The sequence below is a fragment of the Saimiri boliviensis genome, chromosome 20 (assembly GCF_048565385.1).
Source record: "Saimiri boliviensis isolate mSaiBol1 chromosome 20, mSaiBol1.pri, whole genome shotgun sequence".
In the NCBI taxonomy this organism is placed as follows: domain Eukaryota; kingdom Metazoa; phylum Chordata; class Mammalia; order Primates; family Cebidae; genus Saimiri; species Saimiri boliviensis.
In genome coordinates this window covers 34726023-34739639 of record NC_133468.1, presented here as the reverse complement: position 1 = coordinate 34739639, position 13617 = coordinate 34726023, and the positions used below count along the sequence as shown (strand labels likewise).

Genomic DNA, 13617 nt, shown 5'->3' with positions numbered 1-13617 from the left:
GTAGAGACAGGGTTTCATCGTGTTGGCCAGGCTGGTCTTGAACTCCTGGCCTCAGGTGACCCACCTGCCTTGACCTCCCAAAGTGCCAGGATTACAGGCGTGAGCCACCACACCTGGCAAGAATGTATTTTTAGAACCAAGATCTGGAATCTCAGTGTGGTGATTGCTACTGAAGTCTTACGGTCTTTAGGTCATTTTGGCAGACAAAGCTGGGAACTTCACAAATACACACGAGTACATTTATGTCTGTTTCTACATCTTTCCATCTATTTATGTCAAAACCCATGAGTTTAATGTCTCTCACTCTCTTCCAATGCTATAGGGTTCATTCTACTCTTCACCCTGTAAACCCAGAAATCTGAGACAGATCTCAGTTAATTTAGAAAGTTTATTTTGCCAAGGTTGACGACACATACCTATGACAGTCTCAGGAGGTCCTGACCACATGTGCCCAAGGGGGTCGGGGTACAGCTTGGTTTTAGACATTTTAGTAGACATGAGACATCAATCAATATATGTAAAAAGGACATTGGTTTCATCCAGAAAGGTGGGGACAAGTCGAGGCAGGGAGGGGCTCCAAGTCATAGGAATGTTGAGAGACAAATGGTCACATTCTTTGAGTTTCTGAGAAGCCTTTCCCCTGTAATCCCAGGTACTCAGGAGGCTAAGGCAGGAGGTGGAGGTTGCAGTGAACTGAGATTGCACCACTGCACTACAGCCTGGGCAACAGAGCGAGATTCCACCCCCCCCAAAAAAAATCTGGAAATGCAGTCCAGTAGGTCTCAGTCTTATTATACTCAGCCGCTATTCAAGATGGAGTCACTCTGGTTCAAATACCTCTGACGCTTCCACCCCTAAACATCTCTAAAGTTCATCCACTCCTCTCCCCAGGCAATGACGTCTACCCAAGTCATGTAACCATTACCTCCCACGCAGACAGTTGTGACAGCCTGCCAAATTCTGCCTGCCCAAACCCTTGATTCCTACACCGATCCTCTAGACCAGTGCTTCGGAACCTTCAGCTGCCTAGAAATCCCCTGAAGAGTTTGCAGAAACACAGAAACTCTGGGTCCCATCCCCAGCAATCCAATTCTGATTCAGAAGGTCCCAGGTAGACTGAGAATTTTTTCTTTTTTCTTTAGCCTCACTCTATCTCCAGGCTGGCGTGCAGTGGCTGGAACTCGGTTCACTGCAACCTCCGCCTCCCGCTGCTGTTCAATACAGTAGCCACTAGCCACAGGTGGCTATGTAACTTATTAAAATAAAATTTAACATTCCGTTCCTCAGTCACGCTGGCCACATGTCAAACAGTCAACAGCCATACATGCCTAGTGGCTACCCTATGGAACAGCACGGATTCTAGGACATTTACATCATCGCAAGAAGTTCCACTGGACGCTGCGGCCTAGGCCTTGGCGAGTTTTACCGGACAGCATCGCCTAGACCCAAGACGTGTTCTAAAAAATGAAGGCTGGCCGGGTGTGGAGGCTCACACCTATCATCTCACCACTTTGGGAGGCCAAGGCTGGAGAATCGCTTGAGGCTAGGAGTTTAAGACCAGCCTGGACAACATTTTTTGTCTCTACAAAAACTACAAAAATTAAAAAAAAAAAAAAAAAAATTAGCCTGGCAAGGTAGCGTGCATCCGTTGTCCCAGCTACTTGGGAGGCTGAGGCAGGAGGATGGCTTGAGTCCAAGAGTTCGAGGCTGCAGTGAGATACGGCTGAGCCACTGCACTCGAGCCTGGGCGACAGACTGAGACCCTGTCTCATAAAACAAAACAAAACAAAATAAATAAATACAAATACAAAGTAAAAGTGAGGGTGAATCCTAGGCCCCTCTCCTGCCCGTGACAATTCAGGGACTGCCCAGTGCCTACAAACCTCATGCTTTTAGGAAGCATAAAGGTCTCCGGGAGGCAGGAGGGCAGTCGGAGTGGGACGATGGAGGGGGAGGCCGGGGCCGGACCCCGGAGAAGCCCCGAAACCGGCACAGCAGGAAAACGTCTCAGCAGTCCCGGCCCTTCCCAGGCTGGAGGAGGGCCACAAGCCTTGAGCTCATTGGCTGACGGTAGGGGGCGGACTGCCAGAGCCTTCCTTTGATTGGCTGTTTTCTCTTAGCGGAAAACCAATCGTTGCGGGCAGGCGGTGAGGGCGTGGCCAGGCTCGGCGTACAGGCCCCGCCCCGAGTCCCGCTGCCCACCCACGCCAGGCGCGCCCGGTTGGCGGTGAGTTCAGACTCAGGCCTCCTTCCAGACCCCTTCGCTCCGCATGTCGCCCACTTCCGACCCTCTCTCCGTCAGGGGGCGGGAACGGACAGGGCCTTCCTCCAACTGCGGGGCATCCCTCTCCCCCACCCTGCCCTTCCCCCAGCACTGCAGCCCCAGAGTGTAAATGTCCAAACGCGCTCTCTCTACGCTCAGTGTCCCCATCTGGGGTCGGGGTCGGATTAGGGGTCGCGCTGGTGCCCTGGCAGCCTCCTCTGCAGTGGGAGGAGGAAAGGAGGGGTTGGGCGATTGAGGTGGACCTCGAGACAGGGCAGCCGTGACCCCGCAGGAGCATGGCCCAGGAGGAGGCTGGGAGCCTGCCCGAGGTGCTGGCACGTGTAGGGGCCGCTCATGGCATCCCCGACGTGGCCCAGAAGCTCCACTTCTATGACCGCTGGGCTCCGGATTACGACCAGGTAAACCCATCTGGGTCCTTCCCTCCCCTAGACCAGCCTCCATTTCTCTACCTGTAGAGTGAGGAATCAGCCTTGAACCCCGGGGCGGCTGTGAGAGTGAGCTGAGGCCTGGTTAAGAACCCTACGGTCCTGCCTCCTCCGAACCCGCCTCACAGCTCAGGATTGGCAGCCCCACTAGGGGCCATCACTTCTCTGGGGGCTGCCTGGAGGAGGTGCTATTGAGAAGTCACTGTGGGGCCGGCTCGAAGGCTCAGGCCTGTAATCCTAAGCCCTTTGGGAGGCCTAGGCGGTCAGATCTCCTGAGGTCAGGAGTTGGAGGTCAACATGGTGAAACCCTGTCTCTACTAAAAATACCAAAATTAGCCAGGCTGGTGGCGGGCGCCTGGTAATCCCAGCTTACTTGGGAGGCCAATGCAGGAGAATGGCTTGAATCCAGGATGCGGAGCGACAGAGGGAGACTCCGTCTCAGAACGAAAGAAGAAAAAAAGAGGCTGGGTGCGGTGGCTCACACCTGTCATCCCAGCACTTTGGGAGGCTGACGCAGGCGAATCACCTGAGGTCAGGAGTTCAAGACCAGCCTGGCCAGCATGGTGAAACCCTGTCTCTACTAAAAGCACAAAAATTAGCCGGGCATGGTGGTGCACACCTGTAGTCCCAGCTACTCAGGAGGCTGAGGCAGGAGAATCACTTGAACCTGGGAGGTGGAGGTTGCAGTGAGCCAAGATCGCACCACTGACTCCAGCCTGGGCGAAAGACCAAGACTCCATCCCCCTACATTCTCCAAAAGGAGAGAGAAGTCACTGTGGACTCAGCAGAGAGAGCTGCCTTGACCAGGAGCGAAGGTCCCTGGAGGGCTGATCGACCATACAGTGGGCTGGCGGCTAACTCTCCAGTCCTAGTCCCTTAGCAAAGGGAACCACCTCATGCCTGGGTGTCCACTCACAGTAGCCCCAGCCAGTCTTGATCCCCTGACACACACAGCTTAGCCTGGCAGATTCCGAGACCATCCCACAAGGGAGATCCCCCAAACCCTGGGGCACCGGTACTGTAGGCACGGCACTCTTTCCCCAGGACATGGCCACCCTGCAGTACCACGCCCCCCGCCTTGCAGTGGACTGCCTCACGCAAGCCTTTCCAGGCCCGACCCACAGTGCCCTGATCCTGGATGTGGCCTGTGGCACAGGCCTAGTGGCTGCCGAGGTGAGGCTCTTCCAGATCCCCTGCCTATTCCTTAGCCCGGCACTTCCTCAAATCTCCCCCTGCCTGTGGCCCCAGAACCCTCCCCCACACCTCAGACTCACTGTTCCAAATGCATGAGACAGGACTAGGCACGGTGGCTCTCACCTATGATCCCAGCACTTCGTGCGGCTGAGGCAGGAGGATAGTTTGAGGCCAGCCTGGGCAACATAGCAAGACCCCGTCCCTACAAACAAATTTAAAAATTAGCCAGGCAGGGTGGTGCAGGCCTGTAATCCCAGCTACATGGGAGGCTGAGGTGGGAGGATCACTTGAGCCCAGAAGTTCAAGGCTGCAGTGAGCTATGATCACGCCACTGCACTCCAGTTTGGGCAACAGAGAGAGACCTCATCTCAAAAAATTTTTAAAGACAAACACATGGGCCACATTCAGTGCAGAGTCCACTGCCCTCCCAAGGTGCAGGGGCCCAGCCGGGAAGCGAAAGGTGTGAACCATGACTCAGTCTCCCACCCCCACCCCAGCTGCAGGCCCGGGGCTTCCTCCAGCTGCATGGGGTGGATGGGAGCCCAGAGATGCTGAACCAGGCCCGGGCCCGCGGCCTCTATCAGTGCCTCCACCTCTGCACCCTGGGCAAGGAGCCTCTGCCCAGCGCCGAAGGTACTTCCTCTCCCACCCCAACACCCCGAGGCCCACCCTCGCAGAGCTCTTTCCCTTGCCCATCCTCCATCCCACACTAAACCCCCGCCCCTCACTCAACCCTGCACCCCACGATCTGATCGCAGCCCAGGACTGGGCCATACTTATCCTCTAGGGGACCTGGGTCCTGCACATGTGGGCAGTAGCTCTGTCCCTCCCCTAGGGTGCTCTGAGGCCACACCATAGACAAAGGACCTTCCAAGCATCGCACCGTGTCCCCACCCCACCCCCACCCCCACACAGGAACCTTCGACGCAGTGCTGATAGTCGGTGCTCTCAGTGATGGCCAGGTGCCCTGCAGTGCGATACCTGAGCTCCTACGCGTCACCAAGCCAGGTGAGGAGCAGCCCAGCCAACCACCCTCCACCCTTCCCCTCTGCTTAGCACAGACACAGGCCCCATAGCCCCTCAGGCCAAGCGAGGGGCAGCGTCCTGCCCAGGGTCACACACAGCCTAGCCTAACATCCAGCCACCAACAGCGGACCCAGGCAAACAGGCGGGGCAGACAGGTGGCCAGTTCGGCTCTTATCCAAGGGCAACCAGGAGCAAACTCCACCCTCCCGCAGCCTTCATTTCCCGGCCTGGGAGCCAGGAGTTAGAATGGGACTGCAGTAAGAATCGGGGGACATCCTGTCCCTAAGGCCTTTGCTGCGGTCCTGGCCCACAGTGGGGTCTCAGTTCTGTTCTCTCCTCTCCCTGCTTCCTCACTCATTCATGGATCACCTTCGGGGCGTCTCATTCTCTTTCCTGGTCTCAGATTCCTCATCTGGGAAATGGGGCTGCTCTGGGGAGGTGAGAGCTGTGGGCACTGTTGGCAAGCCGCGCAGCGCGCTGCCGTGGAAGCAGGTGTATCTCCGTCTCCTGCCGTGTTCTTGCTCAGCTCTGTGCTTCCCTCTGCTCTGGGCAGAAGGCTCAGACCCTGCCCTCTGGGCCTTGATCTCAAACCCACTGTGGCCCCGGGAAGGAGCCAGAGAGGACAGAGTCTGGTTGGAGGTGGACCCACAAAAGTCGTGAGTGCTCATTGCTCTGAGAATTTATTTATTTAATTTGAGACAGAGTCTCACACTCTGTCGCCAAGGCTGGAGTTCAGTGGCGAAATCTCGGCTCACTGCAACATTCACCTCCCAGATTCAAGCGATTCTCCTGCCTCAGGCTCCCAAGTAGCTGGGATTACGGGCACCCACCACCATGCCCGGCTATTTTTTGTATTTTTTTTTTTTTTTTTTTTCAGACGGAGTTTCGCTCTTGTTACCCAGGCTGGAGTGCAATGGCGCGATCTCGGCTCACCGCAACCTCCGCCTCCTGGGTTCAGGCAATTCTCCTGCCTCAGCCTCCTGAGTAGCTGGGATTACAGGAAAGCGCCACCATGCCCAGCTAATTTTTAGTATTTTTAGTAGAGACGGGGTTTCACCATGTTGATCAGGATGGTCTCTATCTGTTGACCTCGTGATCCACCCGCCTCGGCCTCCCAAAGTGCTGGGATTACAGGCTTGAGCCACCGCGCCCGGCCGGTTTTTTTTTTTTTTTTTTTGTATTTTTAGTAGAGACAGGGTTTCACCACGTTGGCCAGTCTCGTCTTGAGCTCCTGACCTCAAGTGATCTTCCCGCCTTGGACTCCCAGTGCTGGGATTACAGGCATGAGCCACTGTGCGCAGCCCTACTCCGAGAATTTAGAGAACAGAGGCATTTCCGAGACCAGGTGAGGAATCCACGTGGGGCGCAGCCTAAGACCGAAAGGAGAGGGGCCGAGCGTGAGAACCAGGAGGCGCTGGCTGGCTGCAGAACAGGAAATCGGAGAGGTAAAAATGCTTCCTCTCCCTCCCCTCTCTGCACCCCCTGCCAGGCCCAGCAGAGGCTGTGGCTAAGCCTGGGCAGGTCTGGGCAGGCATTGGCCTCTGGGGAGTCTTGAAGGCTGCCAAATGCAGGGACACGGATGGGGTCAGCTGGAAAGGTCAAAGTTGGGCCCAGGAAGACAGGAACTTTGTACTGCGTGAAGCAGCCAGGACCAGACTTCCTAGCCCAACGTGTGCCTGCTAAGCCCTTCAGCCGGCCGAACCCCGTTGCCTGCCCATGGGGGACGGTCTCCCCTGCTCCGGGGCCTCTCCTCTCACCGTGCTCCCTTTTACCAGCAGCACCCTGCTTCTCTCTTCCCTCTCCTCCAGGAAGCCTTCCCAGACCAGTCACTGGGTCTTCCCCATCTCTCCTTCTCAGTGCACCTGAGGCCACCCTGGGCACACTATCGGTGCCTGGACCTGAGGTCACAAGGCCATTTAGCCAGCACTCACTGTAGGGCACTTAACACACACAGCAGCCTTCCTGTGATATAAGATAGTCGTCCTCCCCATGCCAGCTGGGAAACTGAGGGCCAGAGAGGTGAAGGGGCTAGCCCAAGATCCAAAGCACACGTGGGGACTTTCTTCCTGTCCATTCAGACAGTCATGTCCTCCGGCAGAGGCTGGGTGAGTGGAGAGGCAGGTGTCTTCTCAGTCCAGGAGATTAAGAATTCCCTGCCAGGCACAGTAGCATACACCTATAATCCCAATCCCAGCACTTTGGGAGGCCAAGACAGAAGGATCACTTGAGCCCAGGAGTTCAAGAGCAGCCTGGGCAACATAGCAAGACCCCATCTCTACAAAAAAAAATTTTTTTAATTAGCCAGGCATGGTGGTGAGCTACTGAGGAGGCTGAGGTGGGAGGATTGCTTGAACCCAGGAGTTGAAGGCTACAGTGAGCTATGATTATGCCACCGCACTCCAGCCTGGGAAATAGGGTGAGATTCTATCTCAAGAAAGGGAAGAAAAGGGCCAGGCATGGTGGCTCATGCCTGTAATCCTAGCACTTTGGGAGGCTGAGGCAGGCAGATCACCTGAGGCCAGGAGTTCAAGACCAGCCTGGCCAACACGGCAAAACTCCATCTCTACTAAAAATACAAAATAGCCACGCATGATGGTAGGTGCCAGTAATTCCAGCTGCTCGGGAGGCTGAGGCAGGAAAATCGCTTGGACCCGGGAGGCAGAGGTTGCGGTGAGCTGAGGGAGCGCCATTGCACTTCAGCCTGGGTGACAGAGCGAGACTTGGTCTCAAAAAAAAAAAAAAAAAAAAAAAAGGAAGAAAAAGAAAAAGAAAAAAAGGAATTCCTGATGTAAAAGACACAGAAAGACTGCCCTGGGAAGTAAGCTGGAAGAATTTCTTGCCTTGAAGGGACAACCCTCTCCAGCAGAGATGGCCCAGGACTGTGGCTCCTGCCCCTCCCCCACCTCACTTGCCCCTCTCCCCCAGGTGGGCTGGTGTGTCTGACCACCAGGACCAACTCGTCTAATCTTCAATACAAGGAGGCTCTGGAGGCCACCCTGGAGAGCTTGGAACGGGCTGGGGCATGGGAGTGTCTGGTGGCCCTGCCTGTGGACCGATGGGAGCTGGCTACCTCTGAGCTGGAGGTGGTACCCGGCACCTCTGCCAAGGATGGCTTCATCTCCGGCATCATCTACCTGTACCGAAAGCAGAAGGCAACCCAGGCTGAGGAAGTGAGATCCAGCCCCCAGCCCCCAGCTGTCCCCTGATTCTATGTGGCCTTAGTTGGGCCCTTCTGCTGGGCCTCCTCTGCCTCCCTTGTAAAATGGGACCGCCAAACCAACCCTGCCCCTCAGAAATGCCCTGCCTATTAAATGAGCTCCCAGAAGGGGCGGAAGGACTCATGGCTCTGCAGTTCTCCAGCCCCAGAAAAGAGTGACATCAGGCGGGGCGCGGTGGCTCACACCTGTAATCTCAGCACTTTGGGAGGCCGAGGGGGGCGGATCACCTGAGGTTGGGAGTTGCAGACCAGCCCGACCAACATGGAGAAACCCCATCTCTACTTAAAAAAATACAAAATCAGCCTGGCATGGTGGTGGCGCATGCCTGTAGTCCCAGCTACTCGGGAGGCTGAGGCAGGAGAATTTCTTGAACCCAGGAAGTGGAGGTTGCAGTGAGCCGAGATCACGCCATTGCACTTCAGCCTGGGCAACAAGAGCAAAAAAAGAGTGACATCAGTTCCTGTGGGTTCCAGAATCAAGAAGTGACAGGTTGTGGTAGCTGAAGCCGTAATCCCAACACTTTGGGAGGCCAACACAGGAGGATTACTTGAGATCAGGATTTCGAGACCAGCCTGGGCAACATAGTGAGACCCCCCATCTCAAAGAAAAATTATAAAAATTAGCACTTTGGGAGGCCGAGGCGGGAGGATCACTTGAGGTCAAGAGTTCAAGACCAACCCAGCCAACATAGTAAAACCCTGTTTCTACTGAAAACACACAAATTAGTTGGGCATGGTAGCACATACCTGTAATCCCAGCTACTTGGGAGGCTTACAGGAGAATTGCTTGAACCCAGTGGGGGTGGAGGTTGCAGTGAGCTGAGTTCACGCCACTGGGTGACAGAGCAGGACTCTGTCTCAAAAGACAAAAGAAATTGTAAAAATTAGCCAGGTGCCATGGGTGCATGCCTGTAGTCCCAGCTACTCAGGAGGCTGAGCGGGGAGGATTGCTTGAGCCTGGAGGTCGTGGCTGCGGTTATGGTGAGCTTTGATCATGCCACTGCACTCCAGCCTGGGGACAAGACCCTGACTGTAAAAAAAGAAAAGAGGCCTGGCTCGGTGGCTCACGCCTGTAATCCCAGGACTTTGAGAGGATGAGGAGGGCAGATAAGGTCAGGAGTTCGAGACCAGCCTTACCAACATGATGAAACCCCATCTCTACTAAAAATACAAAAATTAGCCAGTCATGGTGGCGGGTGCCTGTAATCCCAGCTAGTCAAGAGGCTGAGGCAGGAGAGTTGCTTGAACCTGGGTGGCGGAGGTTGCAGTGAGCCAAGATCGCGCCACTGCACTCCAGTCTGAACAGCAGAGCAAAAACTCTCTCTGTCGGCCGGGCGCGGTGGCTCAAGCCTGTAATCCCAGCACTTTGGGAGGCCGAGGCGGGTGGATCACAAGGTCGAGAGATCGAGACCAACCTGGTCAACATGGTGAAACCCCATCTCTACTAAAAATATAAAAAATTAGCTGGGCATGGTGGCGCGTACCTGTAATCCCAGCTATTCAGGAGGCTGAGGCAGGAGAATTGCCTGAACCCAGGAGGCGGAGGTTGCGGTGAGCCGAGATCGCGCCATTGCACTCCAGCCTGGGTAACAAGAGCGAAACTCCGTCTCAAAAAAAAAAAACAAAAAAAAAACAAAAAAAAACAAAAAAACAAAACTCTCTCTCTCAAAAAAAAAAAAAAGTGACAGAGAAAAAAAAAAAAGAAGTGACAGAGAAGACCCCTCCATGAGCCAGGTATAATGGGTCACTCCTTCCAGGGTGCTGGGCCCGCTCACCTCTTGTCACCTTTATTGACAAGAAAATGAAGCCTGAGCCACCTTGGAACATGCTGTACACAACGGTGTCTGAGCAGGGACCCAAGGCCGAGGCCAAGTCCAAGGGGTTGCTGAGACCCAAGCCCTGTCCTGGACAGATCCCCCACACAAATTCAGAGCCCAAAGTCCCAAGCTGTAGGTCTGGGGCTGGGCCACACTCCATTTCCTCATCCATCAAGGGATCAGAATGCCAAGCTCTGGGTGTGGCTTGGAGGCTGCCCTTCAGGTGAAAGGCATTTGGTGACCAGCAGCACCTGGGGGTGGGGTGTCAACAGGGCTGATGATAATTTCTCCATCAGAGACAGTGGGAAGACTTCACGGGGGAGGAGGCTCCGAGCTGGGCTTTCAGGACAAGCAGGATCCAGAAGGGCGGAGAAGGGAAAAGGGACATTCCAGGCGTAGGGACAGCCTGTGCAAAGGCTGGGAAGTGGGGCCTGTAGGGTGACCCAGCAAAGAGGAACAGACCAGCTTGGCTTCCCAGATAAAGCTGGAATAACAGCGGGGTTGGGGCGGCAGGTGGCCCATACCTCGGAGCTGGGAGCCCATGTGGCTTCCCTTCTGGGGTCCCCAAACCTTCACTGGGGTCCCGGGCATACACTGTTTCCTGTATATGAGTTTACCCTCCAACCAAAGAAGGGCCCCCCACCTGGACAAGGTGATGCCTTGAGGGCCCACTTCAATGTTTTGTTTTGTTTTGTTTTGTTTTGTTTTTTGAGACCTTGTCTTGCTCTGTCCCCCAGGCTGGAGCGCAGTATCATGATCTCGACTCACGGCAGCCTCCGCCTCCCAGGTTCAAGCAAGTCTCCTGTCTCAGCCTCCTGAGTAGCTGGGACTACAGGCACCCGCCACCACGCCCAGCTAATTTTTGTATTTTTAGTAGAGATGGGGTTTCACCGTGTTGCCCAGGATGGTCTCAAACTCCTGACCTTGAGATCCACTTGCCTCAGCCTCCCAAAGGCCCATTTTAATGTCTTTTTTTTTTTTTGTTTTCAATTTCTTTCTTAAGTTGATATCTTGGAGGTCCATTTTGTTGGGTTTTTTTTTTCTTTAAGACGTAAGTTCTCGATCTGTCACCCAGGTTGGAGTGCAGTGGTGTGATCAAAGCTCACTGCAGCCTCAAACTCCTGGGCTCAAGCAACCTCCTACCTCGAGCTCCCCAAGTCAGGGATTACAGGCACCATGCCCAGCTCATGTTTTTAACTTTTTGTAGGGATGGGGCCACTGTGTTGCCCAGGCTGGTCTCAGACTCCCGCCTCAAGCGATCCTCCCACCTTCACCTTTTAAAATGCTGGGATTACAGGTGCACACCACCACACCCGGCCCAGCATCAATTTCTCCCCATTCCCTGGATCTTGTTTTTTTTTAAGTATTCATGTCCGGGCCACAGCCCAGTGGTCCTGCTCCTGACCCCCTGCCCAGGCCTCCAGCCTTGCCCCACCGACCTCCACGGCAGAAATCGGAGACAATACGACTTATTCCTGTGCACAGGTCCCGTTTATTGTAGAAAATAATAATAATTACGGTGGTGAATAGATCTTCTTAAATTACAAAACAGAAATGACAAAGAAGGCGGAGGAAAAACCCCGGGACTTCTGAGGGTGAAGCTGTCCCCTCCTCCCTGCCACCCTCCCAGGCCGGTTAGTGTCCTTGGCAGGGGCAGAGGACTCAGAGGGGATCAGTCTCTAGAGGCCCAGGGGCCCTGGGCTGAAGTGGGTGAAGCAGAGTCCTGAGGCCGCAGAGCTGGGCCCCCTCCCCCACCACTGCCCAAACCTGTTTACATTGCCTTCACCCCTCCCCTCCAAACCCGTCCATCCACTCTGCACTGCCCAGGCAGGTGGGTGGGCGGGGCCTCAGCCGTACTCCTGGGCGCCGGTTCGGGTGAGCAAGCCGCAGTCCCAGAGGTGACATCAAGGCCTGTCCGGAAACAGAGGAGACACCAGGGAGACAGCTGGAGTCTCAGGAGATGCAGGCAGACAGGGTGGGGAACCGGTAAATGGGAACAATGGCCAACGCCGATGCGGGCAGAGCCCAAAGTAGCCAGCAGGAGCCAGCTCCCCACTCCACCGCCACACCCTGTCACCTCCGTCCCTCCGCAATATCCAGAGCAGGGTGGCATCTGTGTTTGCTAGCAGAAGGCGGCCTTGGGAAGGTGTCCAAGTGGGCCGGAGAGGTTGCAGGAGGTGGCTCTCCTACCTAGCTCAGTCTCTGTTTGCCCAGTCCCCAGCCCCCAGCAGCCATGGCCCACGGCAGGGCCCTCCTGGGGTCACAGCCTGCACTGAGCTCAGTCCAGGGAAGAGCAAAGGCAAGAGGGACAGAGCGGAGCCGCGGCGCGTTACACGTAGTTGCTGGTGGCGGCGGAGCGGGCGGCAGAGTACTTGGCGGAGTAAGGCTTGTCCGTGCGGGGTGGGCAGTTGCAGCAGAGCAGCCCCCCGCCAAGCAGCAGGAGGGCCGAGGCGGCCCAGCCGATGTAGAGCGAGGCGCCCATCTCCCGCTTCTGCCCGGAGGCCACTAGAGGGTTGTAGAAGTCTCGGATGATGTTGTGGGCCGTCCAGGACGCGGGCACTATCACCAGCAGGCCGGCCAGCAGGAACACCACGCCCGCCACGATCATGGTCTTGGCCTTGGCGCTCTCGTCCTCCAGGCAGTTGGTGCACTTGCCGCCCACCACGGACAGCAGCACGCCCAGCGCGGCCACGATGATGCAGATGATGACCAGGGCGCGGGCCGCCTGCAGGTCCTGCGGCAGCGCCAGCAGCGAGTCGTACACCTTGCACTGCATCTGGCCGGTGCTCTGCACCACGCAGTTCATCCACAGGCCCTCCCAGATGGTCTGCGACGTGACGATGTTGCTGCCGATGAAGGCCGTCACGCGCCACATGGGCAGCGCGCAGCACAGCATGGCGGCCAGCCAGCCCAGCACGGCCAGCGCGATGCCCGCCACCTGCAGCCCCATGGAGGCCATCGCGGAGGTCGGGGACCTGGAAGGCTGCGGGGATCCGGCTGGGGGGACTGGAGGATTCTAAGACCTTGGCAGAGAGCGCCTTTGCTCCGAGAGTCCTGATGCGCAACCCAGCAAGTGCGAGCAGACCAGTTCCTTCCTGCCAACAGCTGCCAGCGCGCTCTCTCCCGACAGGTTGAGTGGTTATATGGCTCTGGTGGAGGGGCGGGGGCAGAGGGAGGGGTTTTCCTCACTGGGGCCTCCCCTTGACCAGTTCCTCTGGATTCCTGAACCCAGGCCAACAAAGGCACTTTTGAAGCCCCAACCCTGGGCCCCTGAGTCACTATCCTGTCTCAGAAGAAACTACCCTCTCCCCTTCCTCAAAGCCCGGGCTGAGATCAGCCGGCAGACAGACACTGAGTCATAACCCAGGGACACCTGGGTGTTCACAGGGCAAGGTCGGGGACAGCCAGACCCAGCCAGGTTTGGGAGCCTGAAGACCAGGGTCCCCACAGGCCAGTGCTTCCTTATTCCAGGCTTAGGTGGGAGGACAGGGTAGGGACCCTCAGGGAGAGAATTTGAGGACGAAGTCTTGGAAACGACACGAGAAACCCCACCTTGATTATTGTCTTATCTGATCAGTTTCATCACGGGCAGTTTCATTACTGTTGTGATTCTGATCATTAGTGCATCTGACCTCACCAGCAATGTTCTCGGCA

At 56.0% G+C, this 13617-nt stretch overlaps 2 protein-coding genes across 2 annotated transcripts; one reads left to right on the top strand and one right to left on the bottom strand.

Annotated features, from left to right (window-relative positions):
- Positions 1-2182: 2182 nt before the first annotated feature.
- Positions 2183-9550, top strand: METTL27 (methyltransferase like 27). The gene is given in 7 exon segments (XM_003934107.4): positions 2183-2227; positions 2556-2682; positions 3754-3882; positions 4401-4536; positions 4819-4911; positions 7855-7984; positions 7986-9550. Coding segments are annotated over 6 exon segments (729 nt in total). The 5' UTR covers positions 2183-2227; positions 2556-2559; the 3' UTR covers positions 8104-9550.
- Positions 9551-11432: 1882 nt separating this feature from the next.
- CLDN4 (claudin 4) lies at positions 11433-13109 on the bottom strand. Its single transcript, XM_003934108.4, has one exon. It carries the CDS (start codon positions 12920-12922, stop codon positions 12293-12295), a length of 630 nt encoding a protein of 209 aa, XP_003934157.2. The 5' UTR covers positions 12923-13109; the 3' UTR covers positions 11433-12292.
- Between the last annotated feature and the right edge of the window lie 508 nt (positions 13110-13617).